Consider the following 14053-nt stretch of genomic DNA (forward strand, 5'->3'; position numbering starts at 1 on the left):
AAGCCAGTAAATTTTCCTATTCATTTCCCACTGCTCTGCTGGCATTTGTGGCTGATTAAGGGGGGAAAAAAAAGAAAAAAAAAAACCAGGGGAAAAAAAGGAAAATAAGTAAAATATTCTCTGCTTGTCAGAAGCAGATCTGGATATGGCTGTGAATACACGAGAGGCAGAGCTGCTGAGTAAGGAAGGGCTGTTTTTACATAAACACTTTGCATGGAAGAGCAAGGCTTTGAAGCTGTCGGCAGCAGCCAGCGCTGAAGAGAGAGGTGCTGGAAGGCAAAGGATCTTATCCTGCTTATCCTCTGCCTTCAGTTCTTGTTCAGAGGGGGGGATGCCCGCTGTTATCCTCCTGAACTCCTGCTGGGTGCCTGTTTAGCAGCAGAGTTTGCCGGGCGGAGGCGTGACGTGCGGGCTATGCAGCACCGGAGCTGCGAGGGACGGGGTGGCCTGTCCCAGCATCCTGCTGTGGCACTCTGGGGATGCTCTGGTCACCAAATTCAGAGCCATGAGCACCCTTCAGGTCCCGTGCTGGGGCTTTGTCTGAGCCTTGGTGGCCTCTCTGTCCCTCTGCTCGTGGAAGCTGAGCTGCCATGGGCCTTGGGCAGGAGTAAGTGGCCACCCAGCCCGTGGCCTCCATGAATTTCTGGCTTCTCACAGCTAACATGGCTGAAGAACGGGATGTCTTTGAAGGAGAAGGACAAGCCCTGGGTCCTGTTCAGCCCCAGCATTGCCATAATGTCCTGAGGGAGCATTAGCATCAACAGGCGAGCCATTTCCCCGTCCATCTGTTGCTCACTCAGCTCAGTCCCAGCCGAAAGGGACCCAGGGTCTCTTGGCCGGTCACACTTGGGCACGCGTGGCGTGACGGTGACCGTTCCCAGGCCTGCAAACAGCTCATTAAAAAGTGCAGCTCTCATTAGTGAAATAATTAGCACACCTGGGCATGCCTTGGGAGTGGGCACTGGGAAGGAAGCAGGAGGGGATGCAGGAGGAGGCTCATTATCTCCCAGCGCAGAGCCCCAGACGGCTGAATGAAACAAGCCTATGTGTTTTCCTTCAAAGCCATCATTTTAATTTCTGGGGACCACCTGACCCTCAGCTCTCAGTGCCTCCCTGGGGGCATGTGGTGTGTACACAACCCTTTTCCCTGGCTTCTTCCCACCCTGCTGGCTGTGTTGCCCCAGGCACGAAGGGCTGCAGCCATGCCCAGGGTGAGCTATGGCTAGCCAGTGTCACTGAGTCCCTGTGTCCTTTTTCTGGCAGGGATGGTGAACTTCAGCGAGGTGTCTGGGTACCCCCTCCTGCAGCACTGGAAGGTGCAGTCCGTCATGTACCATGTCCGGCTCAACCAGATGACCATCTCCCAGTGTAAGTGTGCGGGGACAGGCGGAATAAGGGGAGGAAGGATGGCAAGAGGTGACGTAGCCTTCTGCTGGCAGCTGATGGGCTCAAAGGCTGGTTGCTCATCGCAAGTGTGTAGGGAGGTGGCAAGGGCTTGGTGGGCTCTGGGAACTGGGCGTCTCCTCCATCTGCTTCCCAGCCTTCAGCAATGCTCTCCACTCTCTGGATGGAGCCACCTCCCGTGGAGATTTCGTGGCGCTGCTGGACCAGTTTGGCAACCACTACATCCAGGAGGCAGTGTACGGCTTCGAGGAGTCCTGCTCCATCTGGTATCCCAACAGGCAGGTCCAGCGGCAGCTCTGGCTGGAGTATGAGGACATCAGCAAAGGTAGGAGCCCTGCTTACCCTTGGGAAGGGCACTCACAGCCACCCCAGGGGAGTGGGAAGCGGGGGTTTGCTTTTGGCACAGCAAGGAAAGTGCCCAGCCTGTGCCAGGACTGCGTCTCCCACGTCATTATCTCACTTACACCCTGCTCTCGCACCCTTTGGAGCCAGACAAAGGATTCCCATGGATTGCAGCAGGCACTGGTCCAGGCCAAAGAGAAAGATCAATACGCACAGCCCCAGGGAGATGAAAAACAAGTGCACCAACCCCGCCAAGCCATCCTGCCTCATTCTGGACTTAACTGTTGTCTTTAATCTTGTTCTTTCCTTCCTTTTGTCTCTGCTATATCTGCTCTCTTCCACTTGCATCCCACAGCTAGACTTTCCTCCCTCCAATGTGTTTCCTTCTCCCGGGCTGTCAGCACTGTGCTTTTAATGCCTAGGAATTAGTTGGGAGCTGGGAAGTTCCTCATGGTGCAGAGGGCATCTGGCACTGCTGCATCCCCTCCAGTGCCCTGGCTGCAGTGAGCTGTGAGGGATCCCCAGTGGAAGAAGAGGTGGTGCCTGCTTGGAATGGCAGCTTTACAAAAGCTGAGGCAGCCTAACTCCTGCCTGCTGCCATCTGTCCTCAGGACCGTGGCAACTTGGTCTAGTGGAAGGTGTCCCTGCTCGTGGCAGGAGACTGGAACGAGATGGTCTTCAATGTCCCTCCCATTCCAAACTATTCTCAGATTCTGTGATTTTGCAGTCTGTTGTGCTGGCCTCAGCAAAGCTGCCTGCAGGCATTTTCCTGCCTGTGCTGGGCATGGTGGGTTGCAGCAGCCAGGCTTGGGCAGCAAGCAAGAGCCAGCTCCCAAGCCTGGACATGGGGAATGCTGAGCAGAGCTGCTGCTTTTTAGATGATCTCGGTTTGCTGCTCCTGCCCAGGAATTCCCAGGTGCAAGCAGTGTGGGCTTGGAGCTCACAGGCACCATGACAGACGCATCATTTCCATCATGAAGCTTCCTAATTCTCAGTATTGGCACCAGCCTGTGGTGCTGCTCTTGCTATGTCCCAGCCACAGAGACATTTGTTATGTCCCCAGGGCTCGTGTGTGGCAAGGGCTTCTTTCAAAGCCTGAGTCTGGACCCTGTGGGCTCAGGCCTCCTGGAGTCTGGACTTCTTCACAAGCCCACCAGGAAGAGTACAGACCCGTTGCTGTTTTGGCTGTAGGCTGTCTCCAGATGTAGCACCTCTTGATTGCAAGTACTTCTTTTATTCTCCTGCAATTTCCTCCTCTTTGATTTTCCTGCTTGGAGGCTTTTCAGGTCTGGCAGCCTTTTCCTACCCACAATATCACATTTCGGTTTCACTCCAGCACCTGCCACTTTCCTTCCTTTGCTTTTTGTTTGCAAATGTCAGGGGCTGGATATTGATTGAGAAATTGCAAGAGACAAATCATTCCCCGGCTCCTCTTCTTTTTCTCAGTGCCTGCTAAGCTGCAATTCACAGCCAGCCTAAAGTGATCCATCTCCAGCTTCCTGGGGGAGCAGAGCAACACTTTTGTGTCCCAGCTTTTGTTTTAACAGCCTTGTTTTCTTTGCAGGAGCCTCGAGGACGGGCTAGTGCTGGCCCGTTTCTCCACAGATCCTTGCTATCGGGTGACTTCCCTATTGAGCCATGGACATGCTCCATGGTGGCTCCCACAGCAGCCAGCCCGTGCCAGGTCACCACTAGCGATGGCCTGAGCCTGCCCTGGGGGTGAGGCTTTGCCTGGTCATCCTTCAGCTTCCTCCAACCCCACCAACCGCCGTCAGTGGTCCCTCTAGGCCCTTCTTCCTTCTGTATAAATCCAGGGCCATCCTTTGGCAGGGGGTTTGTGTGCAGAGCACTGTTTCCCGTCATGGCAAGGCTCGCCATGGCAGGGTGATGCTACCCAGGGTGCAGCAGCGATGGGCAGACTTTACCTTTTTGACTTCTGTGCAAGGGCTGAAGATACTGGACTCTTGTGCCAAAATATTTGCTGCTGTGGGAATGCTGGAGAAAAGGCCACTGAGTGCAGGGTCTGGCTCGCTGCCCCATGCCTTGGGGACACGGTGGCACCCAGTGTCAGGCATCCTTGTGCAGAGCTGGGAAAAGCATAGACTCTGTCGATGCTTTCCTGCTGCACTGTTGTTTTCTGAGCCTGTTAGGTTGCAGGGTCACCTGAGGGTTGGCAGGGTAGAACCTGCTCCCCATCTCCATTTCCCTGTGTGGGGACTGAGTGTAAGAGGGCTGGAGGGGCTGGACGGGGGCTCGGTGGGTTTGCAGCCACCTCGGGAGCTTTCTGGGCATCATGAGGCATCATTGGCAGGTCTTCCCTGCTCACTTTGAGCTCTTCGGTGCTGCTGACTGCAGACCTTTGCGGGGGGGCCGCAGGTCAGCATCACTGCTGTTCTCCCTGGCCTGACACTCTTTGTCTCTGGTCTCCAAAGCACTCTGTGGCATCAGTTTTGGTTGGGATCCGAAGGAGAGGAATGGAGAATTCAGCTGTAGGGCCAGGAGGGCTTCTGCAGGAGAGCGGCTCGGCAGGGGGCTCTGGTGGGGAGTCAGTGTGATGTGAAAGTGCCCAGGCAGGTCCTTCACGAGTGTCCAGCCACGTGAAGGAGGCTCCCTCTCGTGGGGACCTGCTGCAAGGGTGGTCTGTCCCAGTCCAGGTGGAGGGATGGGGCTGGGGAAACTGAGGCACCGGGAGACCAGAGGACCTGCAGTCACAGAGGCCAGGATGGGCTTTTCAGTCCTGATTCCTCCTCTGAACACCAGTGAGCATTCCATCCCCACAGAGCAAACAGCTCTTAAGGATACAGGGGGCTCTTCGGAAGCACTGCCTCTCTCCTGGGTGGAAGGCAGAGCTCCAGCCCCCTCATATTCCATCATCCATGGCTTGGAGCCCACCCTGGTGTCACTTTTTTCCCCCCTTCTCCAGGCAACTCCCCCTCAGACGAGTCAGAGGAGCGGGAGCGGGACCCCAAGGTGCTGACATTCCCCGAGTACATCGCCAGCCTCTCAGAGTCTGGCACCAAGCGCATGGCAGCCGGCGTGCGGATGGAGTGCCAGAGCCGCGGGCGCTGCCCCTCCTCCTGCCCGCTCTGCCACGCCGCCTCCAGCCCCGACGTGCCAGCCGAGCCCATCCTGCTGGAGGTCACCAAAGCAGCCCCCCTCTACGAGCTGGTCACCAACAACCAGACCCAGCGGGTGAGGAGCCGCGTGCTGGGGGTGGCAGAGTGGGCAGCAGGGGTGGCAGGATGGTGTCGTGGTTGTCTTCGGAGGCAGCTTGCCCAGATGGCATCGTGTCAAGCCGTGGCAGCCCTTGCCCATTGGCCAGCCCTGCTCTCCAGGGTGGATGGACTGTGCTGAGCCCACCAGGGGATGGATGAACACTGGCACAAGCGCTGGCGGGATGGGAGCTCGCCTGCTCGGTGCTCAACCCCTTCTTCTCTCTCCCAGCTCCTGCAGGAGGCCACCATGAGCTTGCTGTGGTGCTCGGGCAGCGGGGATGTGATCGAGGACTGGTGCCGCTGTGACTCGAGTGCCTTCGGGGCTGACGGGCTGCCCACCTGTGCGCCTCTCCCGCACCCCATGTAGGTCTCCACACGTGCCCAGCGTGGCTCTTTGGTGCAATGGGTCTGCAAAGAGGTGGTGATGGCCAACAGTGTGGTGGCAGGAGGTGGTGGGGCTTGTGTGCCTTTATGGGGCTTGTGTGCCTTTATGGGATGGGTTTGCAAACTGATGGGTGACCTGGAAATCAGGCAGAGAGTACAGAGCTGCAGTGTCTTTTCGAAGTTCAGTTGAGGACTGCAGAGCTGGCTGTGGATCCACCCTGGTAAAGCAACCCCAGTGAATGAGTCCTTTGGACCAGCATGCCCAGAGCCAAGAGGGGAAAGGGAGGGGAAGTCACTTCTCTCCTGAGGTTGCTCTCTGCTGTGAGTTAATGGCTTTGAATCCCTTTTGTTGTGAGAGAGTAATGCAAAAATTGTCCTGCAGCCTGCGTCTCTCCACTGTACATGAGCCCAGCAGCACACTGGTGGTACTGGAGTGGGGCCACTCGGAGCCCCCCATTGGGGTGCAGATCGTCGACTACCTCCTCCGCCAGGAGAAGGTCACCGACAGAATGGACCACTCCAAGGTGGAGACAGGTGAGTGGTGACTCCACTGCTTCTCTAGGGAGAGTGGGATGGAGATGTTAGAAGATGGAGATGTTCCTCTTTGCAAGGGGATGCTGCAACAAGTCAAACATCCTGTGGAAGAGAGAGCAGCCCTTCTCCTGCCCACCATGCTGCAGAAGGGGCAGCTCCGTACCATGGGGGTGAACTCTGCTAGAAAAGCAATGGGTCCAGCTTTACCCCAACTTCATGCATTAGCCTTGGTCGCCCTTGGCACCAGGCAGCCTGTGTGGTAGCAGGCACAGGCTCTCCACAGCCCCGGGGACACCTGTGTCATCGCCAGTGGCACATCCTCCCCTCTCTCCCTAGAGACGGTGCTGAGCTTCGTGGATGACATCATCTCTGGTGCCAAGTCACCCTGTGCCATGCCAGCCCAAGTGCCTGACAGACTCTCCTCCACCATCTCCCTCATCATCCGCTGCTTGGAGCCCGACACCACCTACATGTGAGTGCCCTGTGCCACGCCTGTGGCAGTGCCGACACCCTGACCGTGGTCATCCTGCTTGATGCTGCCTTGATGTATTTCCGTGTGGTCTTGGGAGCCCAGAGCTTTGGTTTTTTTCCCTTCTCATCCAGGTTCACACTCTGGGGAGTCGACAACACAGGAAGACGTTCCAGGTCCAGTGATGTGACGGTCAAGACGCCCTGCCCTGTGGTAGATGATGTGAAAGCTCAAGGTGAGATGGAGGGAGCTGCTGGACTGTGGTGTTTGGGACCAACAGCAGGGAGTTCCCCCTTCCAGCACGGTCCCATACACGTCTCGTGTCCTGGCTGTAACATCTCCTGCACCCACAGTGGCCCAGGAGCTGCCACGTGGTGTGGAGGGCTGAGATGGGGGGCCTCAGGAGGCATACGTCCTCTCTGAAAACAAAAGTGAATAAATGGTGTTGCACTAATGCTACCCAATGGCACCACCCATTTCTTCTCTTAATTAGACCAAATTGTGGGAAGCTAACCTGGACTGAGTCCAGGGAAGGCCATCTAGTCTGTTGCTCCTCCGTTGGGACCTTGTCCTGATACGATATAAATCATAACTCATTGGACAAATCTTGGTTCTGGTCTTGGTTTCCCTAGAAGTGAGCTTTAGCCCTGGTGGGCTTTATTCATGCCTTTCCTTGCACCCCCCTGAACACCCCCTGTCCTTCTGCCCAGAAATAGCAGACAAGATCTACAACCTCTTCAACGGCTACACGAGCGGCAAGGAGCAGCAGACAGCCTACAACACTCTGCTGGACCTGGGCTCCCCCAGCCTCCACCGAGTCCTTTACCACTACAACCAGCACTACGAGAGCTTTGGGGAGTTCACCTGGCGCTGTGAAGATGAGCTGGGGCCCAGGTAGGCTTGGGAGCTGAGCTGGCTAGGCAGGCAGGCCTGCCCATCAGCAAGCTTGTCCCTCACGGATATTGGCCGCCAGGAAGGCATCTCTTTAGCAAGTCTCATGATATGATGATGGGTGATAGAGTGTCACAGTGGGGTTTCTGTTTTGCTGGATGCTGTGCACGTGCAAGGAGCATTAACATAGGACAAGGTGGAAAGTGGCTGACCGTTGTCAACCCAGCGCCCTTGTCCATCCCCTCAGCCCCACACTGTCCCTAGAGTGTGGCCAAGTATGCTCGTGCTATGCAGAGTGGCAAAGGGATGGGATTCTCTCTTTCCCTTGGTAGCTGATGCCGCAGGCAAAAAGGCAGAAGGTCTTGGAAAAATAATGCCCCTTTGAGGAGTGGAGATCGGATTCTGCCTTCTGCCTTTTCCTGGGCTTTGGCTTGAGTTGAATGCACCTCTGTGTGCTGAGCTCTGTCAACTTGTGGTCCCCAGCAGGCAGAGGACTGACTTTAGGTCTGAATTGTGTATTTCCTCGCTTTTGGTCCACATCTGTGGTTGTGTGGGGGTGACACGAGTGTTTTTGGTGCCCAGGCAGTGCTGAGCTGCCACAGCAGGTTTTGGAGGAGCTTGTCCTGAGCTCTTCCTGTCTGAAATAGTCCCTTTGTGCCTTCATGGGCACCATGTCTTCTCCTCAGGCTTCTCCAGGTCACTGAAGCCCCTCCAGCTGCCTGAGAATGTCCCAGGCTTGTAGAGATAGCCAGATGTTCCCTTCTCCCCGTGTCCTTCAGCATCTGCTTTGGTCTGCGTGTTTTCCCAGTAACGCAGATGATTCCAGTCAGTTTAGCAAGCTGGGCTGAGAGGTTGCGTGGGCTGCAGTGGTGTTTCATAGCATCTGGCCTCCAAAGAACCAGAGCTGTGACCTCATCTGGAAATCAGGGTTACTTTCAAATGTATGTCAACAGGAGCTCCTACGTGTGAAATTCATGGCCTCCACCTTACACCATGGCCTCCCATACCTCCTCTTGCTGGTCTCACCACCGTCTGTCTTCCAGCCCTGCTTCTCCAGGTGATCACTTGTGTGTTTCTAGCAGAGGACAGGAGATTCTCTGTACATTCTCTGTCCTCCAAACCTCTGCTAGTCAGTCAGAGACACTCAGCAAATAGGTTGTGCCTGTCTTGCACTTAGTGCCTTGGACTTGTCTCCTGGTCATGCCCAGGTCCTTCACGCCCTGGAGCGAAGCTGGGGTCTCTTCTCTTTCCGCTTTTCCCATTTGTGTCCTAAGAAATGTGAGCTCTTTGAGGCACAACCTCCAAGCTCAGTAGCGACATCCCAGCACAGATGTCTGCCATTTCTAGGGCAGAGGCTCCCAGCAGCTCCTCTGCCCAGGGTTGCCTCATTCCCCTGACACCAAGTGGGATCAGCAGGCTTGGACTTACGTCTCACCTTTGTCTCGGTCCCAGCTGTGGGGATGCCGCTCTGTCTCCACTTCCAGATGTGAAATCCAGCCCCAGTTTGCACAGACCATCTGACATCTGTTGTGGTGATTTGCATGGGGAGTACATAAAATTCCTTACGTGGCAGACTGGAGTCGTCACAGAGCTGCTGCCATCACTGAGGCTGAAAGTTGCCACTGCTGTTCTCTGCCCCAGCGAGGAAGCCGAGGACCAGCCAGAACACGGCCTGGAAGCTGCCTCCTCGAGCCCTGCGAGGCAGAGGTGCACTGTCACGGAGCAGCCAGAAATGCCACTGAATTGCCCAAATGATACCATTTGCTGCATGGATCTACGAGCCAGAGGGTTAACTGCACCCTCTGGAAATGCTGGAGCGCTTAGGATAGGATGACGCAAGTTGCTGATGAAGTGTTTGCAGCTCGCACTACTTGGAAAGAGGCATTTAGGCAGCTGCAGCGGGTTCTGGTGATGACAAATCTTGGAAAGCAGACCTCCTGTTTGATCGTCTGCGAGGGCGAAGCACCCAGACTGGTGGTGACAGGACAAATCACTTGCAGATGACATTATTTAGCCAGCAGACAGTGTTTGTTTGACTGTTACTGATGCTCCTTTGAAGTCCTGGATGTGGACCCACGCGACTGACTCTACCATGTCCCTCCTTCTCCACACATCCAGGCCTCCTCCTACTCTGCTCGTTTGGGGTGCACTCGTCTCCCTTCTTGGCAGTGCTGGCTACTGGACTGAAGAAGCATAACTTGTCACGAGTGCACAGATAATGCTTGTCCGAGGCTACGAAAGCAAATCACTCCCTCACGGTCCGAGAAGGGATGCAGAGAGTCCTGGTCTTTGCATAAGGAAAGGAAATGGAGAAAAAAGCAAGAAGTGGAAGCTGGATTTGGTGCAAAGCCTAGTGAAGTCTGGTGGTGCCTATGGGCTTTGAGCCAAAATCTGTGGGATGGTATTAGGTAGACATTCTCATGAGGGTACCTGTAATGCTAGAGGAGGAGAGGCACTCGTGGCACCTTGCTCAGGTGTCAGATGCAGAGACCAAGACAAGTGAGCGCTTGGCTATTTTCTCACGGCTGGCCAGCTTGGGTGGCTGTCTCCAGAGCCAGCACCATGCTAAGCACTCTCTGGCATGCCCTGGACATGAGCTCTGGGGTGGCAGATGTCATGTGGCTGCAGAACTAGACAACCTTTCAGTGGCTCCAGATTGGGCCCTTGGAGCTGCGGCCACATCCAAACCTTGAAAGGTTTGCTCTCCAGGAAAGCCAAGGTTGGCTCTGGCTGGACTTGGGGTAAATTAATTCCTCTCCAAGCAGCTCTGCCATGGTGTACCTGGCCTGGAGGGAGGTTTGGAGAGGCAGTGCATGTTCTTTCATGGTTGGTACACACACCCGTGAGCTGTCAAACCAGCCCTCCCTGCTTATCCTAAGTAAGAATGTCCAGTAAGAATGGGATTTTTTCCTTCAGCATCATGATTTGTGACTGCTGCCTGTTCTGGGCTGAGCAGAGGCTGAGTTAAAGTTACCGAGGGGATGTATCTTCTCTTCCCTGAGTATTCTAACCCACCAACTGACCTTGTAGCTGGGTAGGAAACTTATCCCAGCTCATCACTTAAACTTTTGTCTGGGTTTCCAGGCACGTGAGATACCTTCAAGATGCTTCATTTGAATCCACTGCCTCCACAGTTGCCAGATTCCCTGGAGATCACCCAAAGTGCGAGACAAGTTTAAAATGAACACAATGTGTTTTATCTGTACAAACTGATTCTCTCGATAAAAACATTAGAAGCATGATTTTAAGAGGAGAAATTTGCAAAGAAGAGAACACTGCTTAGGTCATGTTTGGCCATGATCCTCTGTGCTCTTCCAATGTCTCATCCAATACAAGAGACTGGTAATTTAGCGCTTTCTCACTACCAGGACAAGCCTGCACTGAGGCTGTGATGCTCTGGGTGTGCTGTATGTCTGTTGCAGAAGATGGATTCATCCTGGACTTCCTCTCCCTCTGCCACCTGACCATCTCTCAAGGCTTCCTTGGCTGGGTTGTGACTCTTTACAGACTGCTGCTGCAGTGACTTGCCTTTCCTCATCTGGTTCTCCACAACTGGAAGCTGCAAAACGCACGTGCAAAGAACCAGGGAGCTCTGCCGCATCCTCCACTCCCTCAGAGCTTTTTGGATGTGTCTGATGTATGTCCCAGTGTATCCCTTCTGGTTTGCACAGTGTCCTGTAGGACAGGTTTCCTAAACTGTTCCTAAGCATTACGAGTCGTGTGGCGGGAGTGTCATTCGCTGTACTGATGTCTTGTGGTATCGCATCCTATGCGGATCTCAATTTTTATCTCACCTTCAGCCTTCCACACAGATCCTCACGAGCCAGGCATGATGTTCTGATCTGGATTTTTTCTTTTCTTCGATCTCCCTCATCCTCTGGGGTGTCCTGGCGTGCTGGTCCCAGCACTGTGCATTTCTGGCGCTGGAGAAGTTGTGGATGCCCCATTCCTGGAAATGTTCAAGGCCAGGTTGGGGCATGGAGCAACCTGGTCAAGAGGAAAGTGTCCCTGCCACGGCACAGGGGAGTGGAACAAAATGATCTTTAAGGTCTCTTCCAACCAAACCATTTTGTGGTTCTGTGTCCTACACCAAGCCATGAGTGACCAGCATAGCTCCTGATTATGCAGCACATACACTTACAGGAGAGGACACACATGGTAACACTGTTCTGGGCTGGCCATATATGTCACACCTGACACTCTTTAGCATTTATCCCCACTGCCCACAGTGCTATTGGCTCCCAGTTTCCCATCCTGTTACATTTGGGGTCCAGTAGCTGCAACAGTGACAGGTGGTGCCACTTGAGTCCTTGGTGATGTCCACCCCAAGGAGGTGCTGGGGGTTTCACAGCTACACCTGTGACTGTCTCCTTAACAAACTCTCAGCAAACCTGGCCTTGTGTGGGTGACACATGGTGGAAGAAGAGGGGACAGGACAGGGAAGTGTGAGTCATAAGACCAGTGCAGCAGGCCCAGCAGTGCCATGGTGACATGGGTATCTCTGCCCTGGGTAGGGGCTATTCTCACATGGATTTAGCTTGCAGTGCTGCCTTGGGGATGGTGTGTCCCCCCCAGCCCTGCCATCCCTTCTTGTCCTGGTAGCATCAGGCTCTGCTCAGTTGCTCTTGCATTATCTCTTCTCCCTCAAGGAGCTGCCATGGTGTCCTTAACTGTCTTTACTTTTCTCTCCTCATACATACCTCCCGCCCTTCCCGCCATCCTCTCCATGGTGTGTCCATCACTCCCGCCACCCCTCGCTGTCCATCGCCCCCCTGGCATCTCCCCTTGCCCGCCCTCGCTGCAGGAAGGCTGGCCTCATCCTCTCGCAGCTGGGGGACCTCAGCAGCTGGTGCAATGGCCTCCTGCAGGAGCCCAAGATCAGCCTCCAGCGCTCATCCCTCAAGTACCTCGCCTGTCGCTACAGCGAGATCAAGCCCTATGGGCTCGACTGGTCGGAGCTCAGCCGGGACCTCAGGAAGACGTGCGAGGAGCAGACGCTGAGTGTCCTTTACAATGACTATGGTGACAAGGACTACTGAGGGTTCTGGGCACCTGCTCTCAGGCTGGCCTTCCCATGGGCATTTCTGAGGGTTTTACACACGGACCCATGGAGGGGGAGGGTGTCACTGATGTTTCTGGAGGCAAGAATTTGGACTGGGGAGCAAAACTGGCTGCTCTGTGCAGGACTGATTCAGTATTAGTTTCTTCTTCAACTTGGCCAAAAGCCTTTCTAGTTAGAAGTCTTGTGGGACCCAGTTTTCTTGGTTTTGTTTTATTCATTTTGCCAAGAGGTTCCTCAGCATTGGTGGAGAAGGCAGGTTGGGAGGGCACAGCCCTCTTCTCCTGCCCCATCCCTGCCCTGGCTGTGGGGACTGTCCCCAAGGGTGGGGGACGCCAGTCACGGGAGAAACACCGTGACACAGCCAGGATGGGAGAGCAGGTGATGCAGGCAAAATGGAGGCAGAGCACGCAGGTCAGGTTGAGATGCTTATGGTTGTGGCTGAGCTAATCAGCCACTGGACGGCCAACAGGGTGCTCTTGTAAAGCATGAGGTCTGGGTGAGACCTGAGCGAGCAGCGGTGCCGTTGATGGGCAGAGCTGGCGTGCTGTCATCAGCTGGGGTGAAGAGACCCCATTGCATCGTGATGTCACCGCTGGGCATCGTGACCCCATCTCCTCAGGTTCTTCTGCCATGGTCAAAACTCACATGTGCTCCAAGATGCAGAGTCCTCCAGAACAAAAGCAGCTTGGCCTCAGGGAGCTTTCTTCTTGAGGGACCACACTCCTAGGAAGTCAACTTTAAAATCTTTCCTATTTTTTTTTTTTTTACCCACCACAATAAAAACTTTGAAGCAACATCCAGCTGCTGCTGAGGAGAGCCCAGCAAGGGGAGCAGCAGCCTGATGGCACAGACAAGATGTTCTGCACCAGTGGCATAGCCCAGGCTCTGCGTGGTGAGGGGAGAGGGATGCAGGATACCCCAGTGCCGTGGTGCAGGATGGCCCTGAAGGTTCTGGTCCCAGAGAGGGCGTGGAGGACAGGCTTCTGGGGGTGTTTCTTGCCTGTGTTCAGGCTCACATCTGCCTCTTCCTCTGGTAACTTTTTTCTTTGAAGCCAGAGAGCTGGGGTTGTACTGGGACACTCGGTTTGGTTCAGAGCAAATGATTCTCCACATCCCTGTCACTGCAGATGGTGTTGGAGGCAGAAAGCAGGTTCCTTTTAGCTTCAGCTTCCTGCCTGGTTTGCAGAGGAGGCAGCTCTGGACTTGCCAGCTGCGCACCTTTGATCCGGACAAGACTGGAGCCCTACAGTGGGATTTTTACGATGCCTGTAGAGAGAAATTTCCTTTTCATTTTTTTCAGTCTTGGCAGGAACACTCTTCAGCCTGTCTCATATGATTTTCTGCTTCATTCCTCCTCCTACCTGCCAAGGACATGGCTTGAATATTTGCATGGTGCTGAGAGGGAGGCGGCTGTGGTCTGCACCCAGTCACTGCCAGCAGCGCTGCGTCCCTGTATTTTCTCAACAGCAGTTCAGTATCTTCCTGCAGGACCACACAGTGCTTTGCTCTTTCCTTCTCATGGGCAGACCTCTCTCCAGGGGCAGCTGGCCTGGACTGGGGAGCGGCTGGGAGCAGCCACCAGCAGTCAGTATGACCTGGGCATCCCCGTATCGTTGCTGTAATGAATGTGTCTAGCAGGGGTCATCAGACAAATGTCTGCTCTGTGCAAGAAGGAAGCCTCCTGGATCCTTTTGGCTTTTTCTCATGTGTTTGTCCCTACATTTTGATGTGCCTGATGCTGCCAAGTGCTTA

The 14053-nt window shown here is 54.7% G+C and overlaps 1 protein-coding gene across 4 annotated transcripts in view; it reads left to right on the top strand.

The window, feature by feature from the left end:
• Positions 1-14053, top strand: part of ASTN1 (astrotactin 1) — a 67150-nt gene that overhangs the window by 39795 nt on the left and 13302 nt on the right. For 2 of the 4 annotated variants that reach the window (XM_048312423.1, XM_048312424.1), the window contains exons 15-23: positions 1264-1368; positions 1541-1729; positions 4670-4938; positions 5191-5324; positions 5728-5879; positions 6216-6351; positions 6483-6583; positions 7059-7242; positions 12044-13092. In XM_048312423.1, the coding sequence (XP_048168380.1) occupies positions 1264-1368; positions 1541-1729; positions 4670-4938; positions 5191-5324; positions 5728-5879; positions 6216-6351; positions 6483-6583; positions 7059-7242; positions 12044-12278 (1505 nt within the window). In that variant the 3' untranslated portion in view covers positions 12279-13092. Of the gene's footprint in view, positions 1-1263; positions 1369-1540; positions 1730-4669; positions 4939-5190; positions 5325-5727; positions 5880-6215; positions 6352-6482; positions 6584-7058; positions 7243-12043; positions 13093-14053 lie in introns of those variants that run through there. The other 2 variants (XM_048312425.1, XM_048312426.1) reach the window with 1 other exon arrangement.

This window comes from Corvus hawaiiensis, chromosome 9 (assembly GCF_020740725.1).
Source record: "Corvus hawaiiensis isolate bCorHaw1 chromosome 9, bCorHaw1.pri.cur, whole genome shotgun sequence".
NCBI classification, from domain to species: domain Eukaryota; kingdom Metazoa; phylum Chordata; class Aves; order Passeriformes; family Corvidae; genus Corvus; species Corvus hawaiiensis.